Source organism: Mustela erminea, chromosome 7, assembly GCF_009829155.1.
Source record: "Mustela erminea isolate mMusErm1 chromosome 7, mMusErm1.Pri, whole genome shotgun sequence".
NCBI classification, from domain to species: Eukaryota; Metazoa; Chordata; class Mammalia; order Carnivora; family Mustelidae; genus Mustela; species Mustela erminea.
The window spans coordinates 116,723,059-116,739,555 of record NC_045620.1 but is presented as its reverse complement, the minus strand read 5'-3'; the positions used below and the strand labels follow the sequence as shown (position 1 = coordinate 116,739,555).

Genomic DNA, 16,497 nt, shown 5'->3' with positions numbered 1-16,497 from the left:
AACGTGCTCTGCCCTCCCCGGGCTGAGGCAGGAGCCCATCAGAACGATGGGCACGGCCTGGGCCCAGCCTCCTTATGCTCCCTACTCCCAATATTCAGGGCTCAAGATGAGGAAAGGGGACCTTGGTCTCACTCTCAGGCTGTCACTGAGGCACAGGACAGAGCTCTGCTACCTTCCTTCCTGCAAAAAGGCCTGTGTGTGGTGGGGCTGGGTGGGGGCAGGGGTTTTAGAGGGCGGCTGGAGGGATGTCCGGCTGGATGGGGGAGGCCGGGCCGTGTGGTATGAGTATTTCCCGCAGGCCACACTCGAGAAAGCTCAGCCGAGGCCATTTTGAGCCCTGGGCATAAGACTACCCCACCCTCTCCAGGCAGTCCTCCTGGGTGACATCCAGTGGGGCCTTGTCACTGGAGAATGTGGGACTCACTCATGCTCCCTTCCCATTGCTCTCCTGTGGCCTCCGGCTCATTCAGCTACAGCTTCTCAGGCACCTTTCATGGCTTGGTCTTTGAGCGGTCCCTTCAATGCTCCCTCTCCAATGGCCTGGCCAGGAAGGCCTTCTCCCCAGAATACAATCTCTCTTTCTCTCTCTCCTCCTTAGCCGAGAGGACGTACAGCTTGCTATCTTCAGAGAAATCCTCTCTCTCCAATTTCTCAAACGCCATGTCAACCCTTTATTTCCTTGGCGTAGGGCATGAGCTGCAGGTGGTCCAGTTCCTAGCCACACCCTCTACGAGCCTTGCATAGACGACTTAGCATCTCTGTCTGGGACGAGGGGATGTTTTCCACTTACTGTTTTGTTCCTGTGGGTGAGGCTTAAGAAAGAAGCCCATTGCAAGATCCTGCCCTAGGACTTTGGGCCACAGTGAGGTGTATGCCTCCTTGGCCGCAGTGTTCGTATCGGGCCCTGAGATCTCTGTATCTTCTTCCCAACCAGCATAACTAGATTTCCATCAGATCCCCCAGCAATCTGACCCAATTGCCTAAGAGAAGGTCCACTGTGATTTACAGAGTCTGGACTTGGAGTCAGGCATCCTTGTCTTAAGCCTGCCCCTCTCACTGAAGGTCTGTGGGACCCTAAACAAGTCAATAACCCTCTCTGGGCTTTGGTTTCTCGGCTCTGAAACAAAGCGCTTGAGCTAGATGATCTCCATGCTCCAGAATGCTGAGTCTGTCTTGGGGAATGTAAAGGGCCAGGGCTAGGCCAGTTCCAGGGAGGAAAAAAAAAAATTTGCTCTCCCATCGGTGTGGGCTTCTTTGTTCCAGGTGACAAGCTTGTCATACGATCTGTCTCCTGCCTTAGGGGAATGTACTCCTGCAGTTCAGGATAGAGACAGAACAAGGGGCAGGCCCCCGGGCCTGGGAGCCCCACAGCGATGTCCAACCTCAGCCAAGGAAGCCACAGTTTCCAAATAGCCTTATCCCAGGATCTAAAATAGGCAGTCTATGGTTTCCAGGCTCCCTTCCACTAAAGATAAAAATATCTTGGGCTCAGGGACATTCCCAGTCATAAATCACTAAGCTAGGACTATTTCTGTCCCCATCCTTTGCCTCCTGCACCCTCCATCCATCCTGGCCTTCCCACCCTGGCCTTCCAGTCACCCCAGCTCTGGAGGAGGATGTCAGGTCTCCGCTGCCTTCACACAACAGTTGAGCAGGCTGGCCACGCCAACGTTAGAACCCAGCCCTGCCTGCAGGTGGATAGACAGCATTCAGGGGCCTCCCTCAGCCTCTGGGAGTCTGCTCAGCCCCAGTGCACTCTGGCAGGCTGATCAGCTCCTGGTCTACACCAGCTTCCTGACTGTTCTCCAAGAGTAAACACTACCGGCCGAGGAAGTCCTCTGTGTCGCTGTGTCATGTGGCTGCAGAGATTAAATGAATATCTCTTAGGGCCACAGGACGGGTCAAATGACACCCTGTAGGTAAAGCACTAAATGTGGCACCTGGCCAGTTACAGACACTCAGAAAAGAAGACGAGCCCTCCTCCCTCCGGACACGAGCCGTTCCTCAAGAGTTCAGGCGGTCATGGCTGACCCACATCCTCTGAGGGCTCTTCTGAGATTTTGTCATTCTGAAACCCTAGGTCAGCTTTAAGTCCAGCTCCTGGAGAGGGTTTTGAAGACACACTGTCTACACTGAGATCCTCAGTCAGTTTCCTGGAAACTAACCCCAGATGCAGTGCCGCTGGGCCGTTGAGGCTTTGGTCTTAAATCCAGTCTTCCACCGCCCTCTGCAGGTCGCAGTGGGGTACTGCAGGCAGTGTTGGCCCCATTTCTTGGGCAATATACCAGGAAGACCAAGCACCCTCCCCTTGTGGACTACAGATTGGTTTTTTTTTTTTTTTTTTTTTAAAGCTTTTATTTATTTTAGTTTGACAGAGACAGAAAGAAATCACAAGCAGCGTCAAAGGGAGAGGCAGACTCCCCCACTGAGCAGGGAACCTGATGTGGGGCTCGATCCCAGGACTCTGGCATCATGACCTGAGCCTAAGGTGGATGTTCAACCGACTGAGCCATACAGACCCCAGACAGTTCCCAGACTAAGGTGGCAGGGGGAGGCCAGCTGTCTGAGAGAACAGCCCGTCAGCATAACACAGTGATGGATTTCCATAACCCTTCTGCCTTGCCTCTCTTCCTAAGCTCAGAAGAAAATTCACAGTCATCGTTCAGTCCCTGCAGGCTCAGTAATGACAGTGGACACATCTCAGTCCTAGGCTAGTGCCCTAATATCCTGGAACATTCTAGAAAGTCAATGAAATGGATGTGCATGGATCTCCATGTAAACATCAGTTCAATTTCTAATGTTCTCTACCCTTCCCATGCTATAAGGCAGTGGGCGTATCCAGAATATTCTGAGGAAGGGAACTGTGTAAGAAAGTGTGTGGGGCACCTGGGTGGCTCAGTTGGGTAAGTGTATGACTCTTTTTTTTTTTTCTTAAGATTTTATTTATTTGACAGAGAGAGACACAGCGAGAGAGGGAACACAAACAGGGGGAGTAGGAGAGGGAGAAGCAGGCTCTCCGCTAAGCAGGGAGCCCCATGCGGGATGATCCCAGGATCCTGGGATCATGACCGGAGCTGAAGGCACATACCTAACAACTGAGCCACCCAGGCGCCCTTAGCGTCCGACTCTTGATTTTGGCTCAGGGTCGTGAGACAGAGCCCCAAACTAGACTCTGCACTGGGGCGTGAAGCCTGCTGAAGATCTTCTCCCTTTCCCTCTGCCTCTCCCCCTTCAAAGAAAGTGCGTGTGTGTGTGCATGTGTGCATAGATGAGTGTTTAGTGTGTGAGTTCTCTTGCAATGAAGTCTGGCTACGACATGGCAGATACTAGCACTCGGTGAGATTATGATTAGTAAGTATTTCTCACATGCCAAGCAGCTGACTATTTCATTGCTCAGTGCCATCAAACACCAGGCTCAGGTGCGTGGCCTCCACTACTCTCTTTCCGTAGCCAGAACGACGGCCCTATCTGGCAGAAGGTTGGGTGTTTGAAACAGTGAAGGCACAAGAGAATGCCACATCATGCACCTCCACCACACAGTGATGAAATCACATGTTGGAGTGACTAGAGGGATGTTTGCTCCTCTCCTGTTCTCTTTACCAATCTCAGGAACTTGGGAGGAACTAAGCAGGATTCATGAAGCCCAGAAAGTACATCCCAGTAAGGAAGCCAAGCCTCTAATAGCTGCAGATCCCTTATATAACTGGAGATTTCAGGTCATATATTTATAGACTTCTAGAGCTGGAGAAGGCCTTAGAGATTATTCCAGTCCAATCCCTCCATTCTGCAGTAAAGTAAAGCAGAGAAAAGAGAAATGACAGACCACGGTTGCACAGATAGGCACACAGCTGGCAGGAGAACCCAGGCTCCTTGACTGCTATCCCTCTGGCTGATCTTGATTTTGGCAGCATGATTTCTAGATGGAAATTACTCTGCTATCCAATGAAGATTTTTCAACCTGGTTCTTTTTTTTAAAGGTTTTATTTATTTGTTAGGGTGAGCGGGATAGAGAGAGGCAGACAGAGGAAGAAACAGGCTACCCCACTGAGCAGGGAGCCTGATGCGGGGCTTGATCCCAGGACCCTGGGAGCATGACCTGTGCCACCCAGGCGCCCCAACCTGATTTTTTTTAACATACAAAGGGGAAGAGAAAGAAACCTAGCACATTGTGGGTGCTCAATAATCAGGCTGGTTGGCTTTGGATGGTATAGAATAATTTATTTTCTGCCACTTAACAAGATCAGATTCAATTAACCTTGAATTTGTTTCATTGTTCATTCTGTTCAGTGACCCAAAGGCGGTTGGAGGTTTGAATCTCACCCCACTGTCCCACTGCAAATTGGAATATGCATCTGAAGTTATAATGTGATGTTCATTGGTTTGATGACGGGGAGGCTTTCTGAGGAAGGCATGTGGATTTAGAATTGAAGCTTCCGGAGGCTTGTGGACACCCTCCTTGAGGGACAGAGACTGTCAGCCCCTGAGATTATACAGCCTGTGAGTTAGGATGTGGCACAAATACTTCTTAACCCTATTGTAAACACATGATTAAAACAGACGTAAAAAGATTCCAATAGCTTATCAGTTACATGGGCCTAACAGTTCTGAATTGGCTTATCTTTAAGTTTGTGAAGTGGGTCTTTATCCACATCTTCCAATGGATTCAGTGTTCTTCCAAATACCGTCCTGACAAGTCAGGCAGGATCATCCGCGACATGGACAGACTCATGTCCTGTGGGGCTTTTCTCACACTCCACAGAAGCTCTGGGGTTACGAAGGGTGGCTCTGCTGGGGGCTTTCTCTTCAGACCCTTACAGACCAGGGCTTGCAGTTTTCTGGTACGCCAGTGACACACTAGGAAGGAATGGCAGAGCACTCATTGCAGGGGTCTCCCCATGGCACAGGATGCGCGGCCCCTTCTGACGCACGCGCCACCTCCCACCGCTGCCAACCGCCCTTCTGAGACCAAACACCCTTCTGCAGTCCCAGCTGTTGGGAACACCCCCAGGGCAGGACCCCTTAATCTCTCAGTCATTCATGTATTTATGCGAAGCGCTCTCTGTGTGGTGGGCACTCTCGGAGGCTCTGAAGGCGTGTGGATGTCCAAATACAGAAGTGGTCCCTTTACAGATGCTACTCACAATCCTGGAAAGCATGACTGGTCCCTAGAATCAGCTATGTGTGCAAAACCATGGCAGGGGTGCTAAATCACTAGATTGTTATAACAGAGTAAAGGGGCCTGGATCGGAATCTTTGCTTTGGGTATGAGGACCTGGAGGGGCTCATTAAATCAGTGAGTTCTGCGTCAGACTGTTTGCAAGGAGCTAACCTGCAACCCGTGCAACCTTACGGGAAGCCATGCGACACCTCGCCTCCCAGGGAATGGAGTTTGGGGAACTTGTCACTGTCGTGGCCATGTGGGAAGGTTCTGGGCTGTGGGAAAGTCACTGTGGAGCCATGGGCATGCCTCACCGTCTGGATGCTCCACACAGACTGGTGGTCTTTACCCCATAGCTAAAGCTATTGGCAGAGGAGAGTGGCCTGCCTGGGGTCCCCTCAGCCTCCCGCCCCCTCGGTGCTGAGACCTGGGATGGTAGATCTGCCTTCTCTGGAGACTGCTGGGCCGTTCAGTGGTCATTTCACCTCTAAACCCAAACCCTGAAAGGCCTATCAAATCTCCTCTCACATGCCCAGGGGCAAACCCATCTTGGGCCAGCAGGAAGAAACTGTCCTTGCGTAGCCTCCTTTTTCCAGGCATTGTCCACTCTAAGTATCTTCTAGGGGTTTCCCAAAATGATTCCAATGACTACAGAACCCCAGCTACACTCTGCTATGCACACGAGGTAGTAACCCATGATGCTGTAATGCGCTCATCTGGTTTCCTGAAAGATCACCCAGCCTTCACGGGTACCCATGCATGCCTGTATCTACGAGGCACACAGCAATCACAGAACAAACGCGCTGCCTCTAATTAATGCATTAACACCCATTTCTGTCCCTGACTCCGCAGTCATCACACAGCGGCCTTCACAAAGAAGGGTCTCAAATGTGCCAGGGATGGACACGAGAGATTTAGGCTCTTGGGGACTTTTATCTGTCACACTCATCTTCTTGGCAAACAATGAAATCTGTGCATGATACTGGGCACTGAGGAGCCCTCTTCCCTCAAAGAAGGCCCAGCTGCAAGCTGCAGCTTGAAGGGAATTTCTTGCTGTTTTCCAGCAAGTTCTAGGGGCCGCCTCAAAGGCAGAAGGAAGGCAACCCGGACCCAAGGCTGCCCAGTGGAGAGAGAGAGCCTGCCATCCCACTATCCTCTCTGTAGTGCTCACGCCTCTGCCCCGGCCTCCCCCAGAGTGAGTGGACACTCGAAGGGCCTCATACCAGGGTGGTGAACTTGTCCACACAGGCATTGCGGATCTTCTCCGGGGTGGCGGGGCTGTCGAGCCGGAAAAGCTTCTCCATCTTACAATCTGGGTTCCTAGCTCGAGCTGCACCAATGGCGTCTTTGATGGCAAAGAAGATAGAGGCTGCCAGAAAGAGGGGCGGCTCCCCGACGGCCTGGATGGACAGAGCACGAGACAGGGAATCAGGCAACGTGACCCCAGCCTCCACAGCCGGAGGGCCGGTGACGCCTGGAACCCCAGCTGGCCCCAGCAGGCTGCTCCCAGTAAGGCAGGGAGGTTGGTCAGAATCCTTCAGGAGCCGAGAACAAGCAACCCTAGGAAATGACTCAACCTCATTGGCATATTTCTTTTAACTCGCACTATGTGATTTTCTCTGATGCCATCATGCAAATAAAATGTACCATGAAAAGTTGTATTAAATAATTATAGTTTAGGGGCATCTGGGTGGCTCAGTCAGTCAAATGTCTGCCTTCGGCTCTGGTCATGATCCCAGGGTCCTGGGATCGAGTCCCACATTGGACTCCTTGCTCAGCGGGGAGTCTGCTTCTCCCTCTGCCTCTGCCTGCTGCCACTCTGCCTGTTTGTGCTCTCTCTCTCGGATAAATTAATTGATTAATTAATTGATTGTTTTATTTTGTCCCCCCAAAGCATAGATCAGAAACTTCCTGCATCAAAATCCCTGGGACACTTGTTAAAAATGCACATTCCAGGGCCTTACTCCAGACCTACTGAATCTAGGGATGGGTCCCACAGAAATGCATTTTTGTCATGCATCTGCAATGAGCCCGATGCGTGTCAAACCGTGAAAGTCGATGGCAAGGATCACAGAGCGTCCAGACCCAGCCACAGTAAAGTAAACCATGAGATGAGCAAATGAGTGTGTTTCACGGTTACAAGTGATCATCTGTCTTCCTTCTTTGATCTAGGACTGTATCAGTCAGCTGACTTGATTTTTGACCGTTTTTCCATCCTTACTGGGGACGGCAAGGAAATAGAGGTTGGTTAGAATCCTTCAGGCATGCAGATCAAGTTTAGGGTCAGGTGCCAGCCACTGAAGGGGACAAAGGGTTGGCACAGAGGTGTTGCCCAATCTGCAATGAATATGCTATTCTTGTGGGATAACGAGGGAGGGCGCATATGTGGGATCATCTTTAGGACCAAGCATCAAAATGCACACGTGAGACATGGGTGGAGATCAGGCTTCGACCTTGTAGACTTCGACCGGATTAAGGAATCCCTCTGAGTGCAGCCAAAGGAGCTGGCTTTGACCACACACAAGTAGTATCCTCCCAGCTCTGTTTTCTCAGGCAGGGACAGCCCACCCTTCTGCCATCCTCACCAAAGCTAGCGTCAAGCCCTCTGGTCCTTCCAGACCAACCATCAGCAGACCTGTGGTGGAGCCCCTCCTTGCCCCGCAGCCTCCCACCGTGCAGACCAGAAGGCAGCACAGACCCAGGGCAACGGTACCTTGGACGCATAGATGGCCTTCTTGTTGGGACAGTCACGGAGCAGGGACACCCTGAACTCAATGGGGATGCTGCCAAATGCAGGGATCTTGTAGGTGCTGGGGCCACGGGTGTGCAGGCTCCCCTCTGGGGAGTAGTGCAGCTCCTCCAGGGTGAAAAGGCCGAGGCCCTGCACAAAGGCCCCTTCCACCTGCAAGGCAGACAGAAAGCACGGTCACTCTGCTTCCCCGCCCCGGCCAAGGACAGATACTGCTTGCCCCATCAGGCACCAGCCTCACCTGGAGTGGGCCCGGAAAGGAGTAAAAATCAGCCCTCCACAGCCTACCTGGCCCCCACCCAGCCTGGGATGACCTCTCTGGGCCTCCGCCAGGCACTGAGGTAGGCAGGGAGAAGGCATCAACACTAGAGATTAGTTTTAGAACTTGTCAGCGATTCCAAGAGACTCATACCATGGTAGGCATAATTTTTCATTAAAATCTGCCACCAAGGGGGTGGAGCTGCTCCCCCCTGTGCCGCCACTGGGGAAATGGGAACTCAGCTGAGGAGCAGTCTCCCAGGCTGACGGTTGCTGCTCGTCCCTCGGGGGTCAACGTGACTCCCAAGTGCCAAGGGGGACCACGTGCCTGCAGGCAGTCCCGTAAGACAGGAGGAATTTCTGGGATGGTGGATTTAGGCTTTGTGGACTCCCAGCCCTGCCTGGCTCTAGGAAAAGCAGTGACCCCGCTGGGGCTTACTCTGGATCTCTCGGAGGGCACCTGCCACACTCTGTGGGCCCACACGTTTGTTCTCCCAGCCTCCCTGCTCACCGCGGAACTCGGGGGACACACCCGCGGCCGAGCCCATCACCCCCCGGGTCACCCGGGTGCCTTACCTGTCCAATATCAATGGCAGGGTTCAGACTGGAACCGACATCCATGACAATGTCCGTGCGGAGGTTCTGTAGTGGGGGGAGGGGGGAGAACACGCAGTGTGAGAAGAAAGGAAGGTGTGGGATGACAGATGGGGCTTGGGGACCCTTGAATCACTGCATCAACCGAATGGCACTTTTAGAAGCAGAGGACCCTGGGCGCGCTCAGGCAGGGTGTTCTTGGTCCTGCCGGCCTGCACTGGCATCGTCGATGCTCAGGTTTGAGTTGGGACAGGCTTGGCAGGGGATGGCGGCGGCTACGCTCGGCTGTGATCAGGAGTCACATGCGCACACCTCCGCGTGAGTGGGAAGGCCGGTTCCCAGGTCCCTGGGCTCTGAACCTGAGTCTGGGTCGATCGTGTCAGGAAGGAGACAACAAACTACGTTCCCTGGGCTGATTCCAGCCCGAGCCCCGTTTTGGGGGGACCTGTGAGCCGATAATTGTGTCTGCCTTATTAAGGGACTGACAAAAATAAAAGGAATATGACGTGACACATGACAATTATGTGAAATTCATAGTCAAGTGTGCACAAACCGCCTCGTAGGGGAACACGGCCATGCCCGTTCGTTTGCGTTCGTCTGTGGCTGTTCTCCTGCTTCCGTGACAGGGGGCAGAGGAGGTGAAGCAGAGTCTTTGGGGGCCCAAAAAAGCCTCAAATATTTGCTCGCTGGTCCTTTCTAGGAAGTCTGCCAGGCTGTGATGTCAGACATTATTTTCCAAGCCAGAAAGTGCATTCTTAGTGTTTGCAAGTCGCTCGTTTCTCCTCCCTTCCCCCTAACTTAGTACAAAGGTTTTGCAAATCCCTTACTTTGTGATCCCCTGTTAAGCAGTCAATTTCCACTTCGGAGCAAGCCACCCCGTAGGAGAAGTAGTGGAAGGGGTTCCCTGAGTTCGTCTCAAAGCTGTAGCCAAGGTTGGGTGTCCTGGGAGAGAGAGGAGAAATCGTAACACGTGCTAAGATGAGCATTGCCCCTCACCACACACACACACACACACACACAAACAGCTTGACCCACAAAATCCTAAGACTCCAAAGGTTTTTTTTTTTCATTCAGCTGTTCTTCGTAAAAGCCCATGTGCTTTTAATATTTTGAACCTGTTAATGAAATCCGGGTGTTTCAGAGCTTTCTGCCTCCTGTCTGCTCAGTTGTGCCCAAGGGTCTTATGAGAATCATTCCGCACAGCTGAGCGGCATATAGAATCAGGATGCTGGCCTCTACTTGGCAGAAACGGGACACGCTTGTCCAAGCTCACGAAAGACATGAAGGCTGCACTCCTAAAGGATCTGCTGAGCTGGTATTCGAGATCTAGGAACCAGAGAGCCGGCCTTTGCTGCCTCCTGGGCCGCTCACCTTTCTCCAGGCGAGAGCTGAGGTCAGCAGCTCCCGCAGCCCAGGTGCACCTGGAACCACTTGCCTGCATGATTCCTTGGCTATGGGCCCCTACTTGGTTCCAACAAAGGATGTGAGGAAAGTGTTATTGATAAAAGCAGATGCTCTCTTATATTTTTTTCTTCTTTAATCCTGAATATCTTACACAATTCCAATTTCACATGAGTCATACGTGTGTGTGTGTGTGTGTCTTCTCACACCTGGAGTTTATAGTCTCCTGCACCCGTGTATTTTTTATTCATGACACAGAAAATCGTGAGCTGATGGGATCAGAGTCTGCATGCACGTAAAACCAGCGCCGAGCTGAGGGGAAAGAATTCTCCCAGGAGAACCTGCCACCTTCTCTGACCTCAGATTTCACCATCTTCACTTGGGTGTTCCTTTATATTACCCAGTTTTATCAACCCTGAAAACGAAGCAAGAACTTCTGAGAAAATCTGCACATGCGCGTGTTTGCGCAAGTCAAGTATCACGAAACCCGGAGGCACTGGCAAAATGTTTGTTTGCCTAAAATACATATTGAACTTCTTCTCCAAACCCATTGATGTGCGAAAGAAAAGGTCCTAGTTAAACTTCCCAGAGAAAGCTGGAACATGACGGCCGGTAAGAAATAGCATCACATCTTTTTACAGCCTTGGAATTGCATCTTTTCACAGCCTTGGAATCAGATCGGCGAGGTCTCTAGCTCTTCATGTTGCTACTGAATTTCAAAGTAGCAGAAGGTATATGCTCTTTTCCGAATCTCACTTTCAGTGCCACTGACGTCTGCATTTTGAAACCAGACCACGTGCTCTAACTCCTCCCGTGGTTCTTTCCAGGGAAAGCCTCCAGGCAGAAATCCGATGCGTGGTACAGAGGAAGGGTCGTAGGTAACTTGGCCCCAGGTTCTAGGAGAACCTCAAGGGAGGGGTGGCTGGGGATGGTCCCACTAGGTTGTTAATGAGGAAACAGGCCCAGCGAGATCCCCAATCTCTCCAAGCTCAAGAAGACGCTTCCAGACCAGAACCAGAGCACAGGTCTGCGGATATGACGGCTCATGCTTCTGCCTCCTTGGCACACAGATTGGCGATGCTGGGCACTTTAGAGCATCTTCAGAGTGAAACGAGCCGCAGCCCATTGAAGAGATTAAAGTTTCAGGGGAACTGATCTTTCCCAACCAAAGGCTGGGAGCGTCCGGTGCTGGGGGGCACTTCAGAGGTTAGGATGAGAACACAAGGTGAGGCGGGTGAGACCAGCTCCGTACTTACTTATAAAAGCCGGTTGCAGACAAGCTCACTGCGTCAACGTAGGCAGCTAAGACCTGAGGAGAGGAGAGGAGAGAGACAACAGGAAGTGCTTAGCATCGTTTCCAGGATCCCTGCCCCAGCACTGAGGTTTCACGGGTTCACCCGCCTCAGACCAGGTCTGTGTACCAGTGGCTCTCCCCCTGCCCCCACAAAGCTTTGCCTCACATGCTCCTGTGTGAGGAGAAGGCACAGGATGCCTGCAGGCTACAGCAGCCTCTCAGGTGGTCTTTGACCTTTGAGGAGCCTCCCCAGGCCACCAGGGAGCTCAGCCCAACCATAGTGAGCATCCCAACATATTGCCCATGTCACTCCCCAGCCCTAGAGCTTAGTCCCCCCATCATCTCTAAAGAACATGCTTGACATTCAGGACCCCAGGGTTCTCTCTGCCTTCAGGTCTCACACACATCCACGCCAGCCAGACTCAAGGGGCCGCTCTCTCCCAGCCCCTCTGTGTCCCCACAGCTCTACACCTTTGTTTGCAAGGTTCCTCCACTGTATCTGCCCAAATCTTTTCCCTCCCTCAAGGCCCAGCTCAAGCCTGCCCCTCTGTGTCTCCATGCTGAAATCCAAACTACCCAAATCAACCTAGTTTCGTGTGGTATTAACGTGTGTGGTATCTGTGAGTGTGGGAAGGGAAATGGACGGGGTCTGAGAGAAATAGCGTGTTTTCTTTGGGTCTCTAGAAGGAAGCGTATGCTATCTGACTGGGTCACGTGTGGGCTCACTCTGTATGTTACCGTTGTGCCCACTTTTCCCACCCCAATGCTGAGAGATGATAAAGCGGGGCTGCCACTGAGGTGTCCGCTTGTTGGAAGAGATGAAGTCTCCTTCCAGAGAGAGAGACCTCCCTGCGGCTTCCCTCTGAGGGTCCCCGACACACAGGCCTCCAAACCAGAACCCAGAGAACTGGGCTCCTTCTTATTATGAGTGCTTGCCTTCTAAAAACCACAGGAATGATATAAACTCTTGGGAAATGTCTTTTTCCCCCACTCCTTCACAGATGGAGCCTTGGTGGACTCCAGAGTTGGAAGGGGACGTGCTACTAGGGGCAGCCCTCCCACAGCAGGAGGTTTGAAGAAAACCAGGCTCATCAAGACTGAGGACGAGTGGGGTGTGGAACCAGGCCCAGAGTCAGGCCCATTCAGCAGTCACCCCACCTTCCAAGGCTCAGGGCAGCCCATCTCCCAGTCCTCATAGGGCTGTCAAGATCCTGGATCAAAATTTTTCCTCAGGTGACTTCCCTCAACTATGACAGCCACAGAGAAAGGGGCCCAGCAAGGTGGAGCCTTTACTTGTCCTGTGAAACCATACCCACCACTTCAGCTTCTCTGCCTGTGACTAGATCGTGATCCTATTCCTGCTGCAGGAAGGACAGAGAGCCTGCCTTCAATGTCCCTCATTTTCAAAAGCAACTTGGACCAGCTGAGACTTACCCAGTCTTCCCAGGTGCCAGTAGGATTCTTTTTCTTGAAGGGTTCCAGCCTTTTCAGGATGGTCTGACAAGCTTCCTAAGAACACATCCACCGCATACCAGACACATTAGTCTTCTGCATTTCCTGGCCCAGGCAAAAGCCCAGGGGCCTCAGCAGGGCCAACTCCAAGCAATGCTGTGCCCATGGTGCCATTCTGACAGCCTTGCCACCCTCTCAGGAATGACTGAGGCCCAGGATAGAAGCCATAGGACCCCATCGAAGAGACCAGCATTGGCCTCTGTGGGAGAACACCCAGTTCTTAGGCTACAGATGAATTATTTGAGGGATCCCAAAGGAGATGACTTCTCCCATCAAACGCTTTTCTTAATTACATCTTCCACGTGGAAAGAGAAGCCAGTGGGTCTGACATGGCCAACCCCCAAATCCAATTCCAACCTTGTCCATAGTCTTTTGATCAGTTCTAACACTGGGGAGTATATCTTTCCAGAATGCTCCTTGTGACCCTCCAAATCTCCTCCCCATCCTACACTCAACCTCCTTGGCTCTGATGGAAGTGATTTCGGCTGTTAGGCCTCTCTTTCAGCTTGGTGTCAGGAGGAACAACATTCTCCTGGATAAGACAGCCAATGCCAAAGAGCCAACAAGAACCATTCCAGCTCCCACCCCAGGGGGCTCTCTGGGCCCAGAACCCTGGGCTGGCCCTCAGCTCTGGGGGCTGCCCAGGCTCCTCACATAGACAGCCTGTCCGTTGATGTCAGCGCTGACAGAGGCAGCCGTGGGAGAGGTGTTTGGCACGGTGTTAGTGCTCGTCTCGCTGATGTAAATCTTAGAGGTGGGTATTTTCAGAGCTCTGCTGGCCACCTGGGAAAAGAGACAACATCACTTTCTCAGGGAGGGGTTAGCATGGGGCTTGGCTGCCTTCGCCCCAAGATAGACTCAGGTTCACTCTTGCAGGCAACAAAATAATTTTATAAACTATAATCCTATTGAGACTGGGATGGTCTCATACCTGTCTCAGTTTGAAGCAGAACTTTATGGAGTGACTTTGTTTTATGAAATAAGTCAAGCAGAGGGAGTCAATTATATGGTTTCACTTACTTATGGAGCATAAGGAATAACACAGAGGACATGGGGAGAAGGAGAGGAGAAGTGAGTTGGGGGAAATCGGAGGGGGAGACAAACCATGAGAGACTGTGGACTCTGAGAAAGAAACTGAGGGTTTTGGAAGGGAAGGGGGTGGGAGGTGGGTGAGCCCGGTGGTGGGTATTATGGAGGACATGTATTGCGTGGAGTACTGGATGTGGTGCATAAACAACAATTTTTGGAACTTGAAAATAAAATAAATAAAAATTTGTAAACCCAATGGTGACTCACAGTGCTTTTTAAAGCTAAACTTAGCTTTCTTTCTTTTTTTTTTTTTAAATTCAATTTGGCCAGTCAGTGAGCCAAGCAGGTGTGCCAGCTCTAATCCAGTTCCAATATCTGAGCTCCACTGCGGGGAGGGGGGGGGGGTGGAATACTGGTTACCTTCATACCCACAACACACCCACTTATACACAGTTGGGCAAGGGCATCCAAAAGATGTGACCCCCAGCTGACCCTTGAGCCTGACCTGGTGGACCAGAGGCTCTTCACCCCTCCCTTGTCCTTAGAATGTGGGTTCCACTTGCCTTTCCTACTCCCAAAGTTGGCTCCAAGGTCACGACCTCCAAGGATGATGATGTGGCATTGAGAACACCTGCACATGACCTTGACCAAACCCAGTTAAGGCCCCTCTCTCTATAAACTTTTAAGATTCAGTGGAGATCATTCATCTTGCCACCTCCCAAGGCAACCCTCTTACATAAGTTCCCTTTGCTTATGAAAACTGTGACCTGCCAACCTATGCCTGTTTTTTCTGTCTCTGAGTAGAAGGACCAGTGTCTGATCACTCCTGGGAAGCTCCCCTAGGAGCTTGCAACCAACATAATCATAAAGCCCTAGAATGCTGGCAACGGAAGTGACCTTGGGGGTTACCTGGCCAAGCCCTTTGCACAGATGAGGAAACAAAGGCCAGGAGAGGAGAAGACTTGCCCGAGACCACATGTAAACAGACGGCAGAGCCTGGCCAGAGCTGGGGCCTCTTCTGCTTGTGCAGTGCAATGCCGCTTAGTGTCTCACCACACCCTCCCCCACCACCCAGGCACTGTGGGGCCAGAGAGGGCTCCCAGTGTCTAGGCCGCTCACCTGGACCATCTTGGTGTGCAGGCCTTGGCCCATCTCCATGCCCCCATGTGTCAGCAGCACGGAGCCATCTGTGTACACATGAATCAGGGCTCCTGCCTAAGGGAAGGATACCAAACATAAAATTCAGTAAATTCAACCCCGACTTGAGGCTTGGGACTGATGGGTCCAGATCCCAGGAGGAAGAAAACCAGAGGCAGCATTTTGGTTAGAAACTGTAGATAAAACCTGCAGCGGTTGTCAATCTCATGATTTAATCATGTAGCCCCTCAACAGTTTGCCAACATTTTCTGATTCCTCTACATGTCTCCCATCCTCAGAAAGAAGGAGGTCAGATAAATGTTTTTGTGTGCACTCTACAGAGGAAGCCAGGGATCAGAAAGGCAGAGTGGCTCTCTGTAGTCCTACAACCAGGAAGAGGAAGAACTAGAACTTGATCCCAGATCTCTGAGTCCAATGCTGCCCTCACTGACCTGGGACATTCTGGACAAACAGAAATATGCAAGTTCAACTTCATTTAAATAGCAGAGAGACCCTCCACTCATCTCTGTTACCAGTGACAATGACCCTTCCTTTGCAATACATCAGACAGAGGGGGAAATGGGGCCCCAGCCCAGGGCAGAGGGACAAAATTATATAAAGCAATTACCTGGTTCAGAAAAGGAAGAGTGAAGCTTATTCCAAACTTGGTAGGAATGATGCATAATCCTCTCTTCTTCCAACAATTCTCCCTGGAGAAAAAAGAAGATTCTCATAGAACTTTCTCTACCATGTTTGTGTCAGCTCAGACATGGTATCAGACATTTTTGCAAAATTGGAACAAGTCATCCTTGGAACAGGCCACATAGTGTTCACCATAACTGAGTTGTGCCTCATTTGGGTCAACCAAATAAGAAAGGTCAGATCTGGGTGCTGGGTCCTTCCGTGCAGCTGAAGCAGGACCCACCCCTGAGAGCCTGGACTTAGAAGTATTGTCACTTCCCCCCAGAGCGGAGTTCAGATGGGGTCAGGGTGCCCGGGTGATCTTGGACTATGACTGTCCCAGCGATGAACTGGGTCATACCTTGGTGATGATCCCAGTAACACCTTCCCTTGATGATGATCCCAGTAACACCTTCCCTGTGCATTCTATTTGGTTTTCTGGGTAACTCAGTGAGGAAACAGAGTCAGTATAATTATCCCCACTTTATAGATGTTGAAACTGAGGCCCAAGTGATGGATTGATGGCAAAGTCATATTTACAGACTCATACCAGAGGCAGGTATATAACTGTAGTGTTCGGGGTTCTGGGCTGGCGTTCCCCTAAGGTGGGCGAATGTAAAGACAGACCATACTGATGAGCTAGGATGCTGAGGGCCGGCTGTAAGCCCATCTGCCCCCAGGCTC

General features: G+C 51.5%; 1 protein-coding gene across 2 annotated transcripts in view; it reads right to left on the bottom strand.

Moving 5' to 3' along the window:
- Positions 1-4,197: 4,197 nt before the first annotated feature.
- Positions 4,198-16,497, bottom strand: part of XDH (xanthine dehydrogenase) — a 61,143-nt gene continuing 48,843 nt past the window's right edge. For both annotated transcript variants that reach the window (XM_032353048.1, XM_032353049.1), the window contains exons 27-36: positions 15,761-15,842; positions 15,115-15,210; positions 13,621-13,749; positions 12,889-12,963; positions 11,417-11,469; positions 9,587-9,701; positions 8,742-8,807; positions 7,872-8,060; positions 6,382-6,558; positions 4,198-4,854 (exon numbers count right to left, since the gene is read on the bottom strand). In XM_032353048.1, the coding sequence (XP_032208939.1) occupies positions 4,804-4,854; positions 6,382-6,558; positions 7,872-8,060; positions 8,742-8,807; positions 9,587-9,701; positions 11,417-11,469; positions 12,889-12,963; positions 13,621-13,749; positions 15,115-15,210; positions 15,761-15,842 (1,033 nt within the window). In that variant the 3' untranslated portion in view covers positions 4,198-4,803. The remainder of the gene's footprint in view (positions 4,855-6,381; positions 6,559-7,871; positions 8,061-8,741; positions 8,808-9,586; positions 9,702-11,416; positions 11,470-12,888; positions 12,964-13,620; positions 13,750-15,114; positions 15,211-15,760; positions 15,843-16,497) is intronic.